The following is a 14,727-nucleotide window of genomic DNA, read 5'->3' on the forward strand; positions in this document are numbered from 1 at the left end:
CACTGGGGTAGATACGAACAAATCGGGTTGGACACACTTCCTGTCCCACTTGGGGATTACATTCTCAATCCCCATTTTACAGATGAGGTATCAGGCACAGAGAAGTGAAGCGACTTGCCCAAGGTCACACAGCAGACATGTGGCACAGTGCATAGAACACGGGCCGGGGAGCCAGAAAGTCATGGGTTCTAATCCCAGATCTTCCACTGTCTGCTGTGTGACCTCGGACAAGTCACTTCACTTCTCTGAGCCTCAGTTACCTCATCTGTAAAATGGGGATTGAGGCTGTGTGCACAAAGTGGGACAAGCAACTGTACCCACCCCCTTTGCCTATCTATCCCAGTGCTTAGTACAGTGCCTTGCACATTGTAAGTGCTTAGCAAACACCATAATTATTATTATCAAATTGCAGATGTTCTGCAGGAGGAAATGTGAGATTTCAGAGAATCAATCATTCAATCGATGGTATTCAATGAGCACTTATTTTGTGAAGAACACTCTACTAGGCATTTGGGAGAGTACAACAGTCAGTAGATACATTCCCTGCCTACAAGGAGCTTACACGCTCGAGTGACAGAAATAAGTGGGGTTCAGGGGAGGGTGAATATCAAGTCCCTCAAAGGGCACAGACAAGGAGCTGTTTCAGGACTAAAGGGGTGATTTTTGGAGTCATCTGTGTAATAATGGTAGGACACATGACAGGGGTGGATGAATTCCCCATGGCATTAGTAAGGGACCCAGAACTGGAACCTCCATATTTAAGTAGTGGGAAGCAGAGGAGGAGCCAGTGAAAGAGACTGAAAAGGAACAGCCAGAGACAGAGGAGAACCAGAAGAGGACAGTGTCAGTGAGGCCCAGGCTAGCCAGTGCTTCCAGGTGAAGTTGTTGGTTCACAGTGTTGAATGCAGCAGAGAGGTCTGAGAGGACTATGGTGAAGTAGATTTCATTGGATTTGGCAGGAAGGAAGTCATTGGAGACCTTGTAGAGAGCTGGTTCAGTGAAGTGGAGAGGGAGGAAGTCAGATTTCAGGGGGGCAGTTAGAGAGTTGGAGGAGAGGAAGTAGAGGCAGTGGAAAGGAAAGGAGTGGTAGGAAGGAGATGGGGAGATAACTGGATTTCATGGGACTGAGGAGGTACAAGGGAGATTTTTAGGAAGTTCAGGCCTAATGACTTAAATGTTTCAATAAAATAGATGACAAAATCAGAGGCAAGAGGAGAGAGATGGAAGGATTAGGATTTTAAGGAGGGAGTTAAAAGCCAGAGACAGTTGGAGAGGACAATAGGCTTGGGAACCAATAAAGGGAGAAGTAGTATAGTTCTGGGCAAACAATAATGGTATTATCACAAGCCCCCAGTTTGTACCAACCAGGACCTTCCCAGACTAGGGGAACATCAGTGATACATAGTAGAGTTCAAACCACACCTCTGATCACCAAGATTACTATGAAAAGCTTTTTACTTTGTCTTACCAATATGCAAGGGAAAGACATATATACACTCACTCACTCTACCACCCAAGCATCCAATACCAGTCTGTGGTCAAAGAAGCCTGTTCTGCTAATGTTTCTTCTTCCTGCTTCCAAGTGCTGCTGCTTCATTGCCTACTTCTCCACATACCAACATTCAGCCTTCAAATGACCCCCACATGCCTCAAAGCAACCACCTTTTATTGCCTTGGGCATGGCAGCTGTGGGTCTATGTGGCAGTCATTGATTGGTCCAAGCCTGTTACTGGGTAGAACAGGGAGAAAAAGCCCCATCTCCCTCTATGCCCCACCTCCCATAGGCCAGCAATCACCTGCCACAGGTAGAGCTCATCAGTGCCTTTGCAAAGTCTCTTCCTCGTTGTTGTTCATGACATCACAAACAGTCATTATTAAGGCAGCTTACTGTGGGTTCACCACAGGTATTTGTTGAGAACTTACTGTGTGCAGAGCACTTTTCTAAGCATTTGAAAGAATGCAATATAACTGAGTTGATAGATGCATTCCCTGTCCATAAGAGCTTACATTCTAGAGGAGAAGTCAGAGTTACAGCAGGAGAGAGTAAGTTTGTGATGGACAATGTCAGCGTGATATAGTGCACTAATGAATTCTGACCATATTAATAAAGTCAATAAATTAGAGTGATACCTATATTTTGTTCTCTCCTTAAGCACTTGTTCTGAGAGAACTATAACAGGCTTAACCATCACTAATGTATTCATTTTACAGTATCATTATGAAAGAAGGAAGTATTATCACCTTCATTCTACAAAGAAGAAAAATGAGCCTTACAATTTAGATGAATTGCTGAAAGTGGTACAGCCGAGGTTAGTACAGCAGTCGAGCTTAGTACAGTGTTTTGCACACAGTAAGCACTCGATAAATATGATTGAATGAATGGAGCAAGAAAGAGGGTCCTAGGGCAATACATTGCAAATATTTAAAATAAACAAGTTTTAAATCCAGGGGAGACTTTCTTGCATTTACCACACTGGCCTTCAAGAACCCTAAGTTAGCTTGGTATCCTTTATAGCAATAAAGTTAGGTTCTGGATGCCATATCTGACTGAAATGTTTGGCGTCCTTAGACTAACATTCAGGAAGTAGTTCCATTTTCATCTTCTATACTGAGGAAATGAACATGCATTCTCAAAAGATGGCTGCAGGCAAAACACTTTAATGGTTTTTCTAGTCTCAAAAAAAATATTTCTAAAATGAGAAGAAAATACCTCACTACTTGAATGCCTCAAGATAGTTCAAAAGTCATTTCCTGAATCTGTTTCAGGTGCAGAAACAATGTAATGGAAGGAGAGTGGGCAATTAATTCATTTTTGTATCTACCTACTCTGTTATATTGCACTCTCCCAAGCGCTTAGAACAGTGTTCTGCACACAATAAGTGTTCAATAAATGTCATGGATTGATTGGTTTACTGCTATTCCTTGGGGCTTATAAATAAGGATCTCTTATGCTGAATCACTTTGAAAATATTTAATATCTGCATTCAAACTATTTTCCAGTTACAGGTGAGACAGATACTCAATAGCCATAAGCATTGTTTTGTTGTACTGACATTTCATGAACATGGGTGAATTTGTCTGGTGCACTTGCTTCAGGGTCACCATTTCTCAAATATATCCTGATGCAATAACATTTTATTAAATTTATCTCTTACTCAATTTTTAAAAAATTACTTTGGAGCTATCTCCCTGAATTCATACTAATACTTGAAAAAACCCTCATAAGGTATGTACTGCTATCAAACATTTTGTTTCACCTATTATTGTTAAATTTGATTTGCTCATTTGATTTTATGTGAGAACACATTCATCTCTAAAAAAACATAGTTAAAAGTGCCTTTGAGAGGACAGACCTGTGTTGTCATTTCAAATCAACCTATGTGTCATTTTGCATCAAACCATTTTCTCTAAACAGACTTCAATGCAGCAATAATTTACTACATTCAGATCCTTGGCATTCTCAGTTGATTTTCATGGTTAGTGGGGATTGTTTATCTGCCATTTCTGCCTACAGCTAAAAGCAAGAGCTGAAATAGTCTTTGAAGTACATCTTGAATAAATGTCGAAAATCGTGTCCTTAGGACAATAACCTGTTTTACCAGAAAATTTTGTATCCTAAAACCTGATCTAATGGAGTGGACAGTGAAAGCTTAATGCTGCAGGCATTTTCTGTGAACTGTTTTTACATGTCACCTGATGAAATCCACTCTATCCTGGTTGAGATAGACCCTGTTCTTTTCTTTGAAGAAGCCCAGCCTCAGTGGCCTCAAAGCCAGACTTTGATGTTTTTGGTAAAGACAGAAGTTATCAACTTTCCCTTCCTGACTCCACTTACTTTTTTGCTTAATAGAAGCAGTGAATTGTTTAGCTACCTTCTATGCCTTCAGCTTGACATATCTCTTTTCCAGCTTACACATTTCTACAGTTATGTTAAGTCATTCTACTGGTCTGACCTGATTTCCACATCTGGATTAGCTCCTCAGAATTCTGTGTTATCAGAAAATTTGACAATTTGTGGTCTTTATGGTCCTTCTGTTGCATTAATATTTGTTAAGCACATACTATTTGCCAAGCACTGTACTGAACTCTGGGATAGATACACGACAATCAGGGTGGATACCGTTCCAGTCCTACATGGGGATCAAAGACCAGGGAAGAGGAAGAATAAGTATTAAATCTCATTTTACAGATAAGGAAACTGAGGCATGTGCAAGTTAAATAATTTGCCCAAAGTTATACGACAGGCAAACAGATAGCCGGAAATAGACTAATAACACTTCTTGTGGTATTTTTTAAATGCTTACAACGTGCCAAGCACAGTAATAATGATGGTATTTGTTAAGCGCTTACTATGTGCAGAGCACTGCTCTACTATGTGCAGAGCACTGTTCTAAGCTCTGGGGTAGATACAGGGTAATCAGGTTGTCCCACGTGAGGCTCACAGTCTTAATCCCCATTTTACAGATGAGGTAACAGGCACAGAGAAGTTAAGTGACTTGCTCACAGTCACACAGCTGCCAAATGGCAGGAGCTGGGATTCGAACCCATGACCTCTGACTCCCAAGCCCGTGCTCTTTCCACTGAGCTACGCTGCTTCTCTAACATACTAAGTACAGCGGCAGATACAAGATAATTAGGGATCGCAGTCTTAGTACGAGGGAGAACAGATATTGAATTCCCATTTTGCAGACAAGGGAACTGAGGCACAGAAAAGTGTTTAAGGTCACATAGTTGGTAAATGGTGGGGTCAGAACTGGAACCCAGATCCTTTGACTCCCGGGCCTGTGCTCTTGCCACTAGGTCACGTTACATTTATAATTTTCTCCCAGGCCTGCAGAATTCCCAATTATAGAACAACCTTCGGCTCTTCTCCCACCAAAATCCTTCCTATCAGTGCCCTTGAGCCCACTATGACTGGATTAACGTGACAGCTTTAGGTGACGCAGCCCCAGCCTGTGGTCTAGGGATGAAGGTGGGCAGTGAGGTCCAAGACGAAGGTGGACCTGGGATTCATAAGCCCCATTCCCAGTCCCATTCCCTTTCAATCACCACAGGGAAATCCAATGAAACCGATACACACTGTGCCAAATAGGCAAGAAATGTATCGTTTATTGTTACATAGTACTCTCCTAAGAATTTAGTACAGTGCTCTGCACACAGTAAGCACTCAATAAATATGATTGAATGACTACCTCTTCCTCAGACGTGGAAATGCTGAGTGCCACCGCTTTCTCAACTCACGACTGTCCACGTGCTTGGCTGACCTGGAGTACATGCCCTTCAGCAGATATGCTATGCCACGTGACCGGCTGAGCCATCCCAGAGCTCATGCTTCCTACACTAGCTCCTGAATTACCTCATTCGGGATCCTCATGGGTGTAGGGCAGACGGACACAAGGACCAAGACACGATTCAACCCGGAAAGACCCTGCCGGAGAAAATGGCTGAATGACTGGTGTCATTGTACTGGGAGAGTTTGGAGGGAGGATGCTTAGTGTGGTGCTTAGTTCAGTGCTTAGCACAGTGCTCTGCACAAATATTAGTGATCGATTGATTGAGAGCTGTTCCATGTTCTGAGTCCCACAGACTGTCATTCTGTCAACCAATCAATAATATTTATTGAGGACTTACTGAGTGCAGAATATTGTACTAAGTCCTTGGAAGAGAACAATTACATATTTATTTATATTAATGTCCAACTGCCCCTCTAGACTTTAATTCTGTCCCCTAATTCTGTCATATTGTAATGATGATGATGATGATGATGGTATTTGTTAGGCACTCAGGCTTGTATAACGTGTGTTATCTTGCATGTGATTTCTTCAGTGGTTCATTCATTCATTCATTCAATAGTATTTATTGAGCGCTTATTATGTGCCAGGCACTGTACTAAGCACTGGGGTAGATACAAGGTAAATCAGATTGGACACAGTCCCTTTCCCACATAATAATAATAATAATGTTGGTATTTGTTAAGCGCTTACTATGTGCAGAGCCCTGTTCTAAGTGCTGGGGTAGATACAGGGTAATCAGGTTGTCCCATGTGAGGCTCACATTTAATCCCCATTTTACAGATGAGGGAATTGAGGCACAGAGAAGTTAAGTGACTTGCCCACAGTCACACAGCTGACAAGTGAGAGAGCCGGGATTCGAACCCATTACCTCTGACTCCCAAGCCCGGGCTCTTTCCACTGAGCCACGCTGCTTCCCAATCCCCGTTTTACAGATGAGGTAATTGAGGCCCAGAGATTTTAAGTGACTTGTCTATGGTCACACAGCAGACAAGTGGCAGAGCCAGAATTAGAACCCAGGACCACGCTCTATCCACTGTAGATTGATGAATTGATTGAATGATATAAAAGTGTTGGTAGACATCTTCCCTGCAGGCAAGGAGCTTCCCCTTCCCTCTCCATGCATCCTTCACTCTCTGCTGCCTTGCTGGGGATTTCTGTCCCCAGTCAATAGGCAAGGGATTGGGGAGGGGCTGATACACTGGATTTTTGCCCCCCAGAAAACAACCCACTGGTCTCAAGCTCTTCAGTAGTACTCCACTTCATCCATTTTCAGTTTTACCCTGCATTGATCTGGCCCCGTTTATGATATGTCAGGGTTATATCTCAGGCTTGTATAACGTGTGTTATTTTGCATGTGATTTCTTCAGTAGATCATTGGTCTGCTTTTAAAGTAGCACCCACCAGATGGGGCCATTCCCCCGGATATACTGAACAGATATCATACACTGAACAGTGTACTGAACAGTGTACTGAACAGTGTACTGAACTGCTTTGCATTTCTAATGAAAGTTTTCGTGACAAACTTCTAAAATATGTTGTGCATAATGACGAACAGTCTTTGTTTCTTAAGGCTTTCTGTTCCCCTCAGAATTTAGGATCCGTGGGATTGAGGATGCACCAGGAGGGAGAGGGATCGTGCTTAATTTCCCACCTGTGCATTTTCTTTCGGACCGTGGACAGTCAATTAATCAATCAGTCAACTGTATTTATTGAGCGCTTACTGTGTACGAAGCACTATATTAAACGCTTGGGAGAATATAACAGAGTGGGTAAACACGTTACCCGCTCACAAGAAACTTACGATTATAAGGGGAGCTTAAGCACTCTGCACACAGTAAGCACTTAATAAATTCAATTATTACTACCTCCAATACAAAGGGTCCAGTTTAACGAGTGGCTTTCAAGTGCATTATCTATCCTATTTTAGTATTTCAATATTTTAAAATATTTTCATTTTATTATGATAACATAATTAACCTTCAATTTGAAGGAACCATCACCTGAAGCATTGAGCATTAAAGACAGAACACCCAAGAAATAAGCAACACAGGAGTCTCTATTTTTTGCTTGAAATTAATCCTCAGTTTTTGTATTATTGTTTTTATTATTCATTCTCCTCTCATCATAATGATTAATGTTCTTATGTGGATATTGTGTTTGTGGGTTTATAAACTTCCAGTTCCTAAAGGTAAGCCTAACCTTATCCATTCATCTCAAAAGTGTGCGTAAAGCACACTCAGAGCTCCTTGCACCCCTGGCTTTAAGCTTTATCGATTATATTAAACATGCCAGAAGAAACCCTCTGTTGAAATGATAAATGCTTTGAGAACAGGATTGAGGGTGGATTAACATGTCAATCCCATGTTTTAACCTGTAAGTTTCTCACAGGTCACTGAAGAAAACTCAGTTGTTTTGACATGATGCCAACTAATAAGAAGAAGAACAATAATAATTCTTGTGGTTTTTCTTAAGCGCTTACAGTATGCCAAGGACTGTGCTGAACAGTGAGATAGATAATAATAATAATGTTGGTATTTGTTAAGAGCTTACTATGTGCAGAGCACTGTTCTAAGCGCTGGGGTAGATACAGGGTCATCAGGTTGTCCCACGTGAGGCTCACAGTCTTCATCCCCATTTTACAGATGAGGGAACTGAGGCCCAGAGAGGTGAAGTGACTTGCCCACAGTCACCCAGCTGCTAAGGGACAGAGCCAGAATTCAAACCCATGACCTCAGACTCTCAAGTCCGGGCTCTTTCCACTGAGCCACGCTGCTTCTCTAAATAGATGTAAGATAATCAGGTCCCACCTGAGACTCAGTCTAAATTGGAGTAACTAAGGAAATAATTCTGCTAGAGGGTGTGTTTCAAACATTTAATGGTAATATTCAGTAGGGGTTCCTAGAGGCTGACAGTTAAAAAGTCAATCAATCAATCAGGAGCATTACTGAGTGCTTACTCTGTGCTGAGCACTGTACTAAGTGCTTGGGAGAGAACAATACAACAGAGTTAGTAGATACGTTCCCTGCCCATAACTTGCTTACAGTCTAGAGAGGAAAATACAGAGCATAAACTTGGCCAGTGGCGTTTCAGTATTTCCTTCTGATAGAAAGACAGGTCTGGGCACTTGTTTTCTGGAAGCCCACGACCTTTTTGTGGCCATTATGACTACTGAGGGGTTGGATTTGAGAGACAAACTGTAGGAGAGGCTCCTGCCATTTGGGGAGGGGGGACTATGTCATGCAGTGGCAGAAATGGATCTGAGTATTCAAGACAGCGGTGGCTGAGTGGGGATGCAGAATGAGAAGGAGTGTGAGCTAGTAGAAAGAACATGGGCCTGGGAACCAGAACACCTGGGTTCTAATCTCAGCTCCACCACACATCTGCTGTGAGACCAGTCCCAGACCATTTTGCCCGATTTGGTCTCCTTATTCAATTTCCCTTCTTTTGACACGCAAAGTCACGCCCTCAACTCTACCCTCTTCACTGAACTCAACTCCTTCCCTCCACTCTTCCTAAGGCAAACTTAACCCTAGATCACTTCCATAAAATGCTTTCTCCACTCATATTGTCGCGCTATTGAACAGTCAGGGAATGTATCTGTTCACTGTTATATTGTAATCTCCTAAGTGTTTAGTAGGGTGTTCTGCACACAGTAAGTGCTCAATAAATATGATTGAATTAATGCATACTGCTGGAAATCCAGATAGACTGACCTCGTCCATCTTCAGCTCATCTTCAACTGCTATAACTCTGTTCTATCCTCTGCACAGTAAAACTATTTCTCCTCCCTTATTGACTCTCATACCCATGACCCATGTCAATTTTTTCAGACTTTCAACTCTCTCCTTAAATCCCTAGTCTATAGCCCCCAGTGATTCTGCTATCTACTTCATCCACAAAATTGAAATCACCTGATATTAACTCCCCAAAATATCTCACTTACTTTCCCCGATAATGACCTCTCCCTTCCTCCATCCACTTTCACATCCTTCCCTGCCATTTCCCAAGAGATCTACCACCTCCTTTTGAAATTACCGCCCCCCTGCACCTCCAACTCCATCTCTTTGCGCCTTATTAAAATACTTGCAAACACTCTTCTTTCCTCCCTCTAAGCTATTTTCAACTCTACATTCTCCAACTTATTCTAATCCATCTCCTATCCTAAATAAAACCGTCACTTGATCCTACTACCCCTCCAGCTCTCGTCCCATTTCCTTCCTACCAATCCTGTCCTCGACATTATCCTTTGCGTTATCCTTGATTCCTCTCTCATTCAACCCACATATTCAATCCATCACTAAATCCTGTTGGTTCGACCTTCACAACTTCACTAAAATCTGTTCTTTCCTCTCCATCCAAACTGCTACCACATCAATCCAAGCACTTACCCTATCCCACCTTGATTACTAGATCAGCCTTCTTGCTGACCTTTCTTTCTCCTGTCTTTCCCCACTCCAGACCTTACTTCACGCTGCTGTCCAGATCATTTTTCTACAAAAAAGTTTCGGCCATGTTTCCCCACTCCTCAAGAACTTCCAGTAGTTGTCCATCCACCTCTGCATCAAACAAAAACTCCTCACCATTGGCTTTAAGGCACTCAATCACCTTGTCCCCCCACTCTTCCATCTCACCTCACTACTCTCTTACTACAACCCAGCCTGCACTCTTGGTTCCTCGGATGCTAACCTTCTTACTGTACCTCAATTCTGTTTATCTCACAGCCAACCTGTCACTTGGGAAGCCTTCCCTCTTCATATCAGGCAATTACAATCCCCAACTCCATAGCCTTATTTAAGGCATATCTCCTCCAAGAGGCTTTCCCTGACTAAACTCTCCTATCCCCTTTTCCCACTCCCTTCTGCATCACCCTGACTTGATCCCTTCACTCATACTCCCTCCATTCCCACACAGGTATGTAAATATTTATTTATTTTATCTGTATATATTAATATCTGTCTCCCCCTCTAGATTGTGAACTCACTGTGGACAGGGAATGTATCTGTTTATTATTGTACTGTACTCTCCCAAGTGCTTAGTACAGTGGTCTGTACACAATAAGCGCTCAATAAATGAGATTAAGTGAATGAATGAATGTCCGCTCCCAGCACCACAACACGTATGTACATATCTGTAACTTTATTTATATTAATGTCTGTCTCCCCCTCCAGAAAGTAAGCTCATTGTGAGCATGGAATGTGTCTGTTATCTTGTTAAATTGCACTCTCCTGAGTGCTTAGGATAGTGCTCTGCTCACAGTAAGTGCTCAGTAAATGCAATTGACTGAATGACTCACTTGACTAATGTCGTTGCTGTTGTCTTATGATGTTGAGTCGTGTCTGACCCATAGCGACACCATGGTCAGATCTCTCCCAGAACGCACCACTGCCATCTGCGATCGTTCTGGTAGTGGATCCACAGAGTTTTCTTGGCAAAAATACGGAAGTGGTTTATCATTGCCTCCTTCCGCGCACTAAACCTGAGTCTCCACCCTTGACCCTCTCCCATGACGCTGCTGCCTGGCACAGGTGAGTTTTGACTTGTAGCAGATTGCCTTCCACTCGCTAGCCACTGCCCAAGCTAGGAAGGGAATGGATAGGCCTCTGCTTGTCTCTCCTTCCCTTAGTTGAAACTGGTAGAATACTGGAAACTCTCCAGGTGCAAGCCTGAGAGGGTGACTAATGTACATATCTGTAATGTATAATTTAACATAATATATTTATATGAATGTCTTTCTCCCCCTCCGGACTGTTAGATCATTATGAGCAGGGAATGTGTCTGCTAATTCTGATGTACTATACTCTCCAGAGTGCTTAGTACAATGCTCTGCACATAGTGAGCACTCAATAAATACCATTGACTGATTGATGATGGCCCCTCAGGAGTGAGTGCAGGGGGAAGACAGTGCTGTCTGGGGAGATCCAGTTTTCAGTGATAAGGGTGAGGAGGAACATTAACTGGAACTCAATAACATCGCCACAATCTGATCTTTCACTTTCCTTCCAGCTTTCCCATTCCTCAGGAACCTCCAGTGGTTGCCATCTACTTCGGCATCAAAGAGAAACTCCTTAGCGTCGGCTTTAAAGCACTCGATCACTTTGACCCCTACCTCACCACATTGTTCTCCTATTACCAAGCCAGCCTGCACACTTTGCTCCTCTAAGGCTAACCTACGCACACTACCTGGATCCATCTCTCCACAGACCTCTCGCCCATGTCCCGTCTCTGGCCTGGAACATCCGCCCTCTTCATTTATCACAGACAATTGCTCTCTCCACCTTCAAAGCCTTATTGAAGACACATCTACCCCAATAGGCCTTCCCTGACAAAGCACCAATTTCTTCTTTACCCACTCCCTTCTGAATCACCCTGATTTGCTCCCTTTATTCACCTATATGCAGTTTCTTTATATCAATGTCTGTCTCCCCCTCTATACTGTGAGTTCCTTGTGGGCAGGGAATGTATGTACATATATACAGTTTGTTTATTTATATCAATATCTGTCTCCCCCTCTAAACTGTGAGTTCCTTGTGGGCAGGGAATGTGTCTATCAACTCTGCTATATGGTACTGTTGGCGATCCGCTACCGACTACTACGGTTCAGAACCTTGGTGAGTAAAGAATAAACAAGGCCAAAACAAGTTTATTTCACTCCCAACTCCCAGCCCCCTGTCCGAATGATAACGCCAGTAATTTGAAAGTGGCGGGCGATCCCTCGAGGGAAGGGAAGCGCCCCCAAGTCCTTTGTTCTTCTCCTTTTATACTTGGTTAACATGCCCGTAGGCATTGTCTCGCTTCCTGATTAGCCCGATTGTTTGTGGCGACTTCAGGTCGGCTCGCCTTTTGATAACGAACCATTATTCGCTGTTAGGTGCTGGGGGAACCTCGCGCTTGGGGCTTGAAGCCTCCCTAATGTCCTCTCCCGTAGTCAGTATACCTGCCTTGGACTGCCCACTTGCTGCTTTTGGGCCGTCCCTCTGTATTCGCCCGTGGCCACCCTTCCTCAGTACTCTCCCAAGCGCTTAGTACAGTTCCCTGCACAGTTAGCTCTCAATAAATACGATTGATTGAATGATTGAAGATGTTGTGGCTTTTCCTGTGTCCAGTAAGTGCTCTGTTGGAGGGCAGGTTACCATTTGAGGACAAATATTTATTGGAGCTCGTCTTGGGCAGAGAACTGATCTTTCCCAACTCTATTGTGCTGTAACACTCTCCCAGTTGGTTAGTACTCTGACTACAGTTAGCGCTCAATAAATAACACTGATTGATTAATTGGAGTGGGAGGGTGCTTAAGCAGCATGGTGCAGTGTATAGAGCACGGGCCTGGGAGTCAGGAGGTCATGGGTTCTAATCCCGACTCCACCACTTGTCTGCTGTGTGACCTTGGGCAAGTCACTTCACTTCTCCGTGCCTCCTTTACATCATCTTTAAAACGGGGATTGAGACTGTGTCCAACCCGATTTGCTGGTATCCACCTCAGTGCTTAGTACAGTGCTTGGCACATAGTAAGCGCTTACAAAACACCACAATTATCCACATTGTTGTTAATATGAAGCTGCGTGGCCTGAAGAAATGGGAAGGACAGACTCGGGGGAGGAGATTGGCTCACGGGGAGGAGCCGCGGATGCGCGTTGCTATGGCTACGGCTCCGGACGCGCGGCGCGATGCACTTCGGGAAGCGCTGGGCGGTTACTAGGCAACCAGAAACAGTCGCGCCGGGAGGACCGGAGTCTCTCCTTGGGGAGAAAAGTTTCTGCGCGAATCCGAGAGTTGCTCCCGAGTGAGAAATCCGCTTTCCCGGGCTCCCGGACCAGCGTGGGAAAGAGAGAATTGATTTGCGAGGCTCCGGTCCGAAGGATGCTCTGCCAATGGGGATCATGTTTGATTTTCAGTAGTACCAGATTCCAAAATCTGGAGCCAAGCAATTACGGATTGGGGGGAGTTTGAAAAGAGGGGGAAACAAACAACAACAACAAAAAACCCAACCACGCGGCTGTATTTAATATGTGATTTCTATTTTCCAGAGTTCGATGTCTAGAAACGGCGGTGCTTCGCAGCACCATTCCCCTCTCCCCTCCTCCAGTGGGAAAAACCTGGATAACCTCACTGAGAAGCATGAGGGACAAGCGCCTTCCAAATCTAGTCCCCTCAGACTGCAAGAAAGGCTTGTTTTCATGGCCCCTCCCAAAAGACCGACAGATGCCTGCGTCCTGAACTTTATGCATAGTACCAGAGCGCAAGAGAGGACGAGGAAACTGCAGCAGCCTACCAGACTGGAACCGTTGGTATGTTCCTCAGAGACGTTTCAGTTGCTGTTAAGTTTGTGGAAGCTAGAAACTCCGTTTTTGGAACTGAAATAGTTCCAGGGGCTGACTCTTTTTAAAGAGAGAGAGAGAGAGAGAAACGACCTCCCTTAACATTTTACTTTTTTCTCTGTTTTGCCACATTCTGCTAAGAATATGGAAACAGCCAAAATTTCCAACAGTCTGGTGTATCTGGTAAGGAGGCATGAGACTGTTGATTCTTCCGGGCTGTAGAGTGCTGTTTTATTGAGAGTTTAGAGTAGAAGCTAACTACCAAATGGTGCCATGGAGAAAGAGTCGATGTCTTTTTTTTCAAAATGCTGTGCCTTCCCCGGTAATTTATGGTTGTCAGGACTGCCCAAACAGAAAAGAGGGCAGGAAAGCTATCATTTGGGTATTCAAAAGGTATGCAAGTTCGGCTTTTTAATTTGGGGGGAAAAAAAAACACCCAAAATTGTAGATCTGATGATCATGGGCTGATCTATACATCAGTGTTTCAGGTCATAAAATAATTGACCTTTGGAATCAACTGAGGACTAGGGGCAGGAAATTGTTGGTCATATTGTTGTTATGTACTTTCCCAAGTGCTTAGTACTGTGTTCTGCATATAGTAAGCTCTTTATAAATATGACTGATTGATAGAAAAGAAAAGACACCTAGCTGCTTGATATGCTGCTTGATAAATGAGAGATATACTTATCAAAAGTGGAAAATGCCCTAAATCATTTATATCAGTTAACCATGCAAATATTAGTTTTACATCTCTATTTTCCCCCTTCAAGGAGTGTTCTCTTCTGTGTATTAGCATTGTAAATTAGCAGATACCCACATACTCCATATGCCTAAAATTTTGGCCAGACTGATGAATATTTGGGGATGAACTGCTAGAAATGATGTCACATTTTGTTTTACCCCCCAAAATTCTAAAAGATTCCTTGATATTTGGATTAGAAAGTATTATATTGATTATCAACATGTTACTCCTTATAGAGCCGTTATAATGATAGTAATAGTAATGGTATTTATTAAGCCCTACTAAGTGTGAATCACTATTCTAAGCGCTGGGGTAGATACAAGCTAATCAGGTTGGACACAGTCCCTGTCCCACATGGGGCTTACAATCTTAATTGCCA

The 14,727-nt window shown here is 43.3% G+C and overlaps 1 protein-coding gene and 1 non-coding gene across 3 annotated transcripts in view; one reads left to right on the top strand and one right to left on the bottom strand.

Moving 5' to 3' along the window:
- Positions 1-10,829: 10,829 nt before the first annotated feature.
- LOC114814942 lies at positions 10,830-10,967 on the bottom strand. Its single transcript, XR_003762737.1, has one exon. It is a non-coding gene; the product is annotated as a small nucleolar RNA SNORA7 (small nucleolar RNA).
- A 2,010-nt stretch (positions 10,968-12,977) lies between these two features.
- The window catches only part of DNAH6 (dynein axonemal heavy chain 6), a 204,081-nt gene continuing 202,331 nt past the window's right edge, over positions 12,978-14,727 (top strand). For both annotated transcript variants that reach the window (XR_003762480.2, XM_029073942.2), the window contains exons 1-2: positions 12,978-13,071; positions 13,316-13,576. Coding sequence is in view for 1 of the 2 variants with exons in the window: in XM_029073942.2 (XP_028929775.1) it covers positions 13,322-13,576 (255 nt within the window). In the remaining variant the exon portion in view is untranslated. The remainder of the gene's footprint in view (positions 13,072-13,315; positions 13,577-14,727) is intronic.

The sequence above is a fragment of the Ornithorhynchus anatinus genome, chromosome 10 (assembly GCF_004115215.2).
Source record: "Ornithorhynchus anatinus isolate Pmale09 chromosome 10, mOrnAna1.pri.v4, whole genome shotgun sequence".
NCBI lineage: Eukaryota > Metazoa > Chordata > Mammalia > Monotremata > Ornithorhynchidae > Ornithorhynchus > Ornithorhynchus anatinus.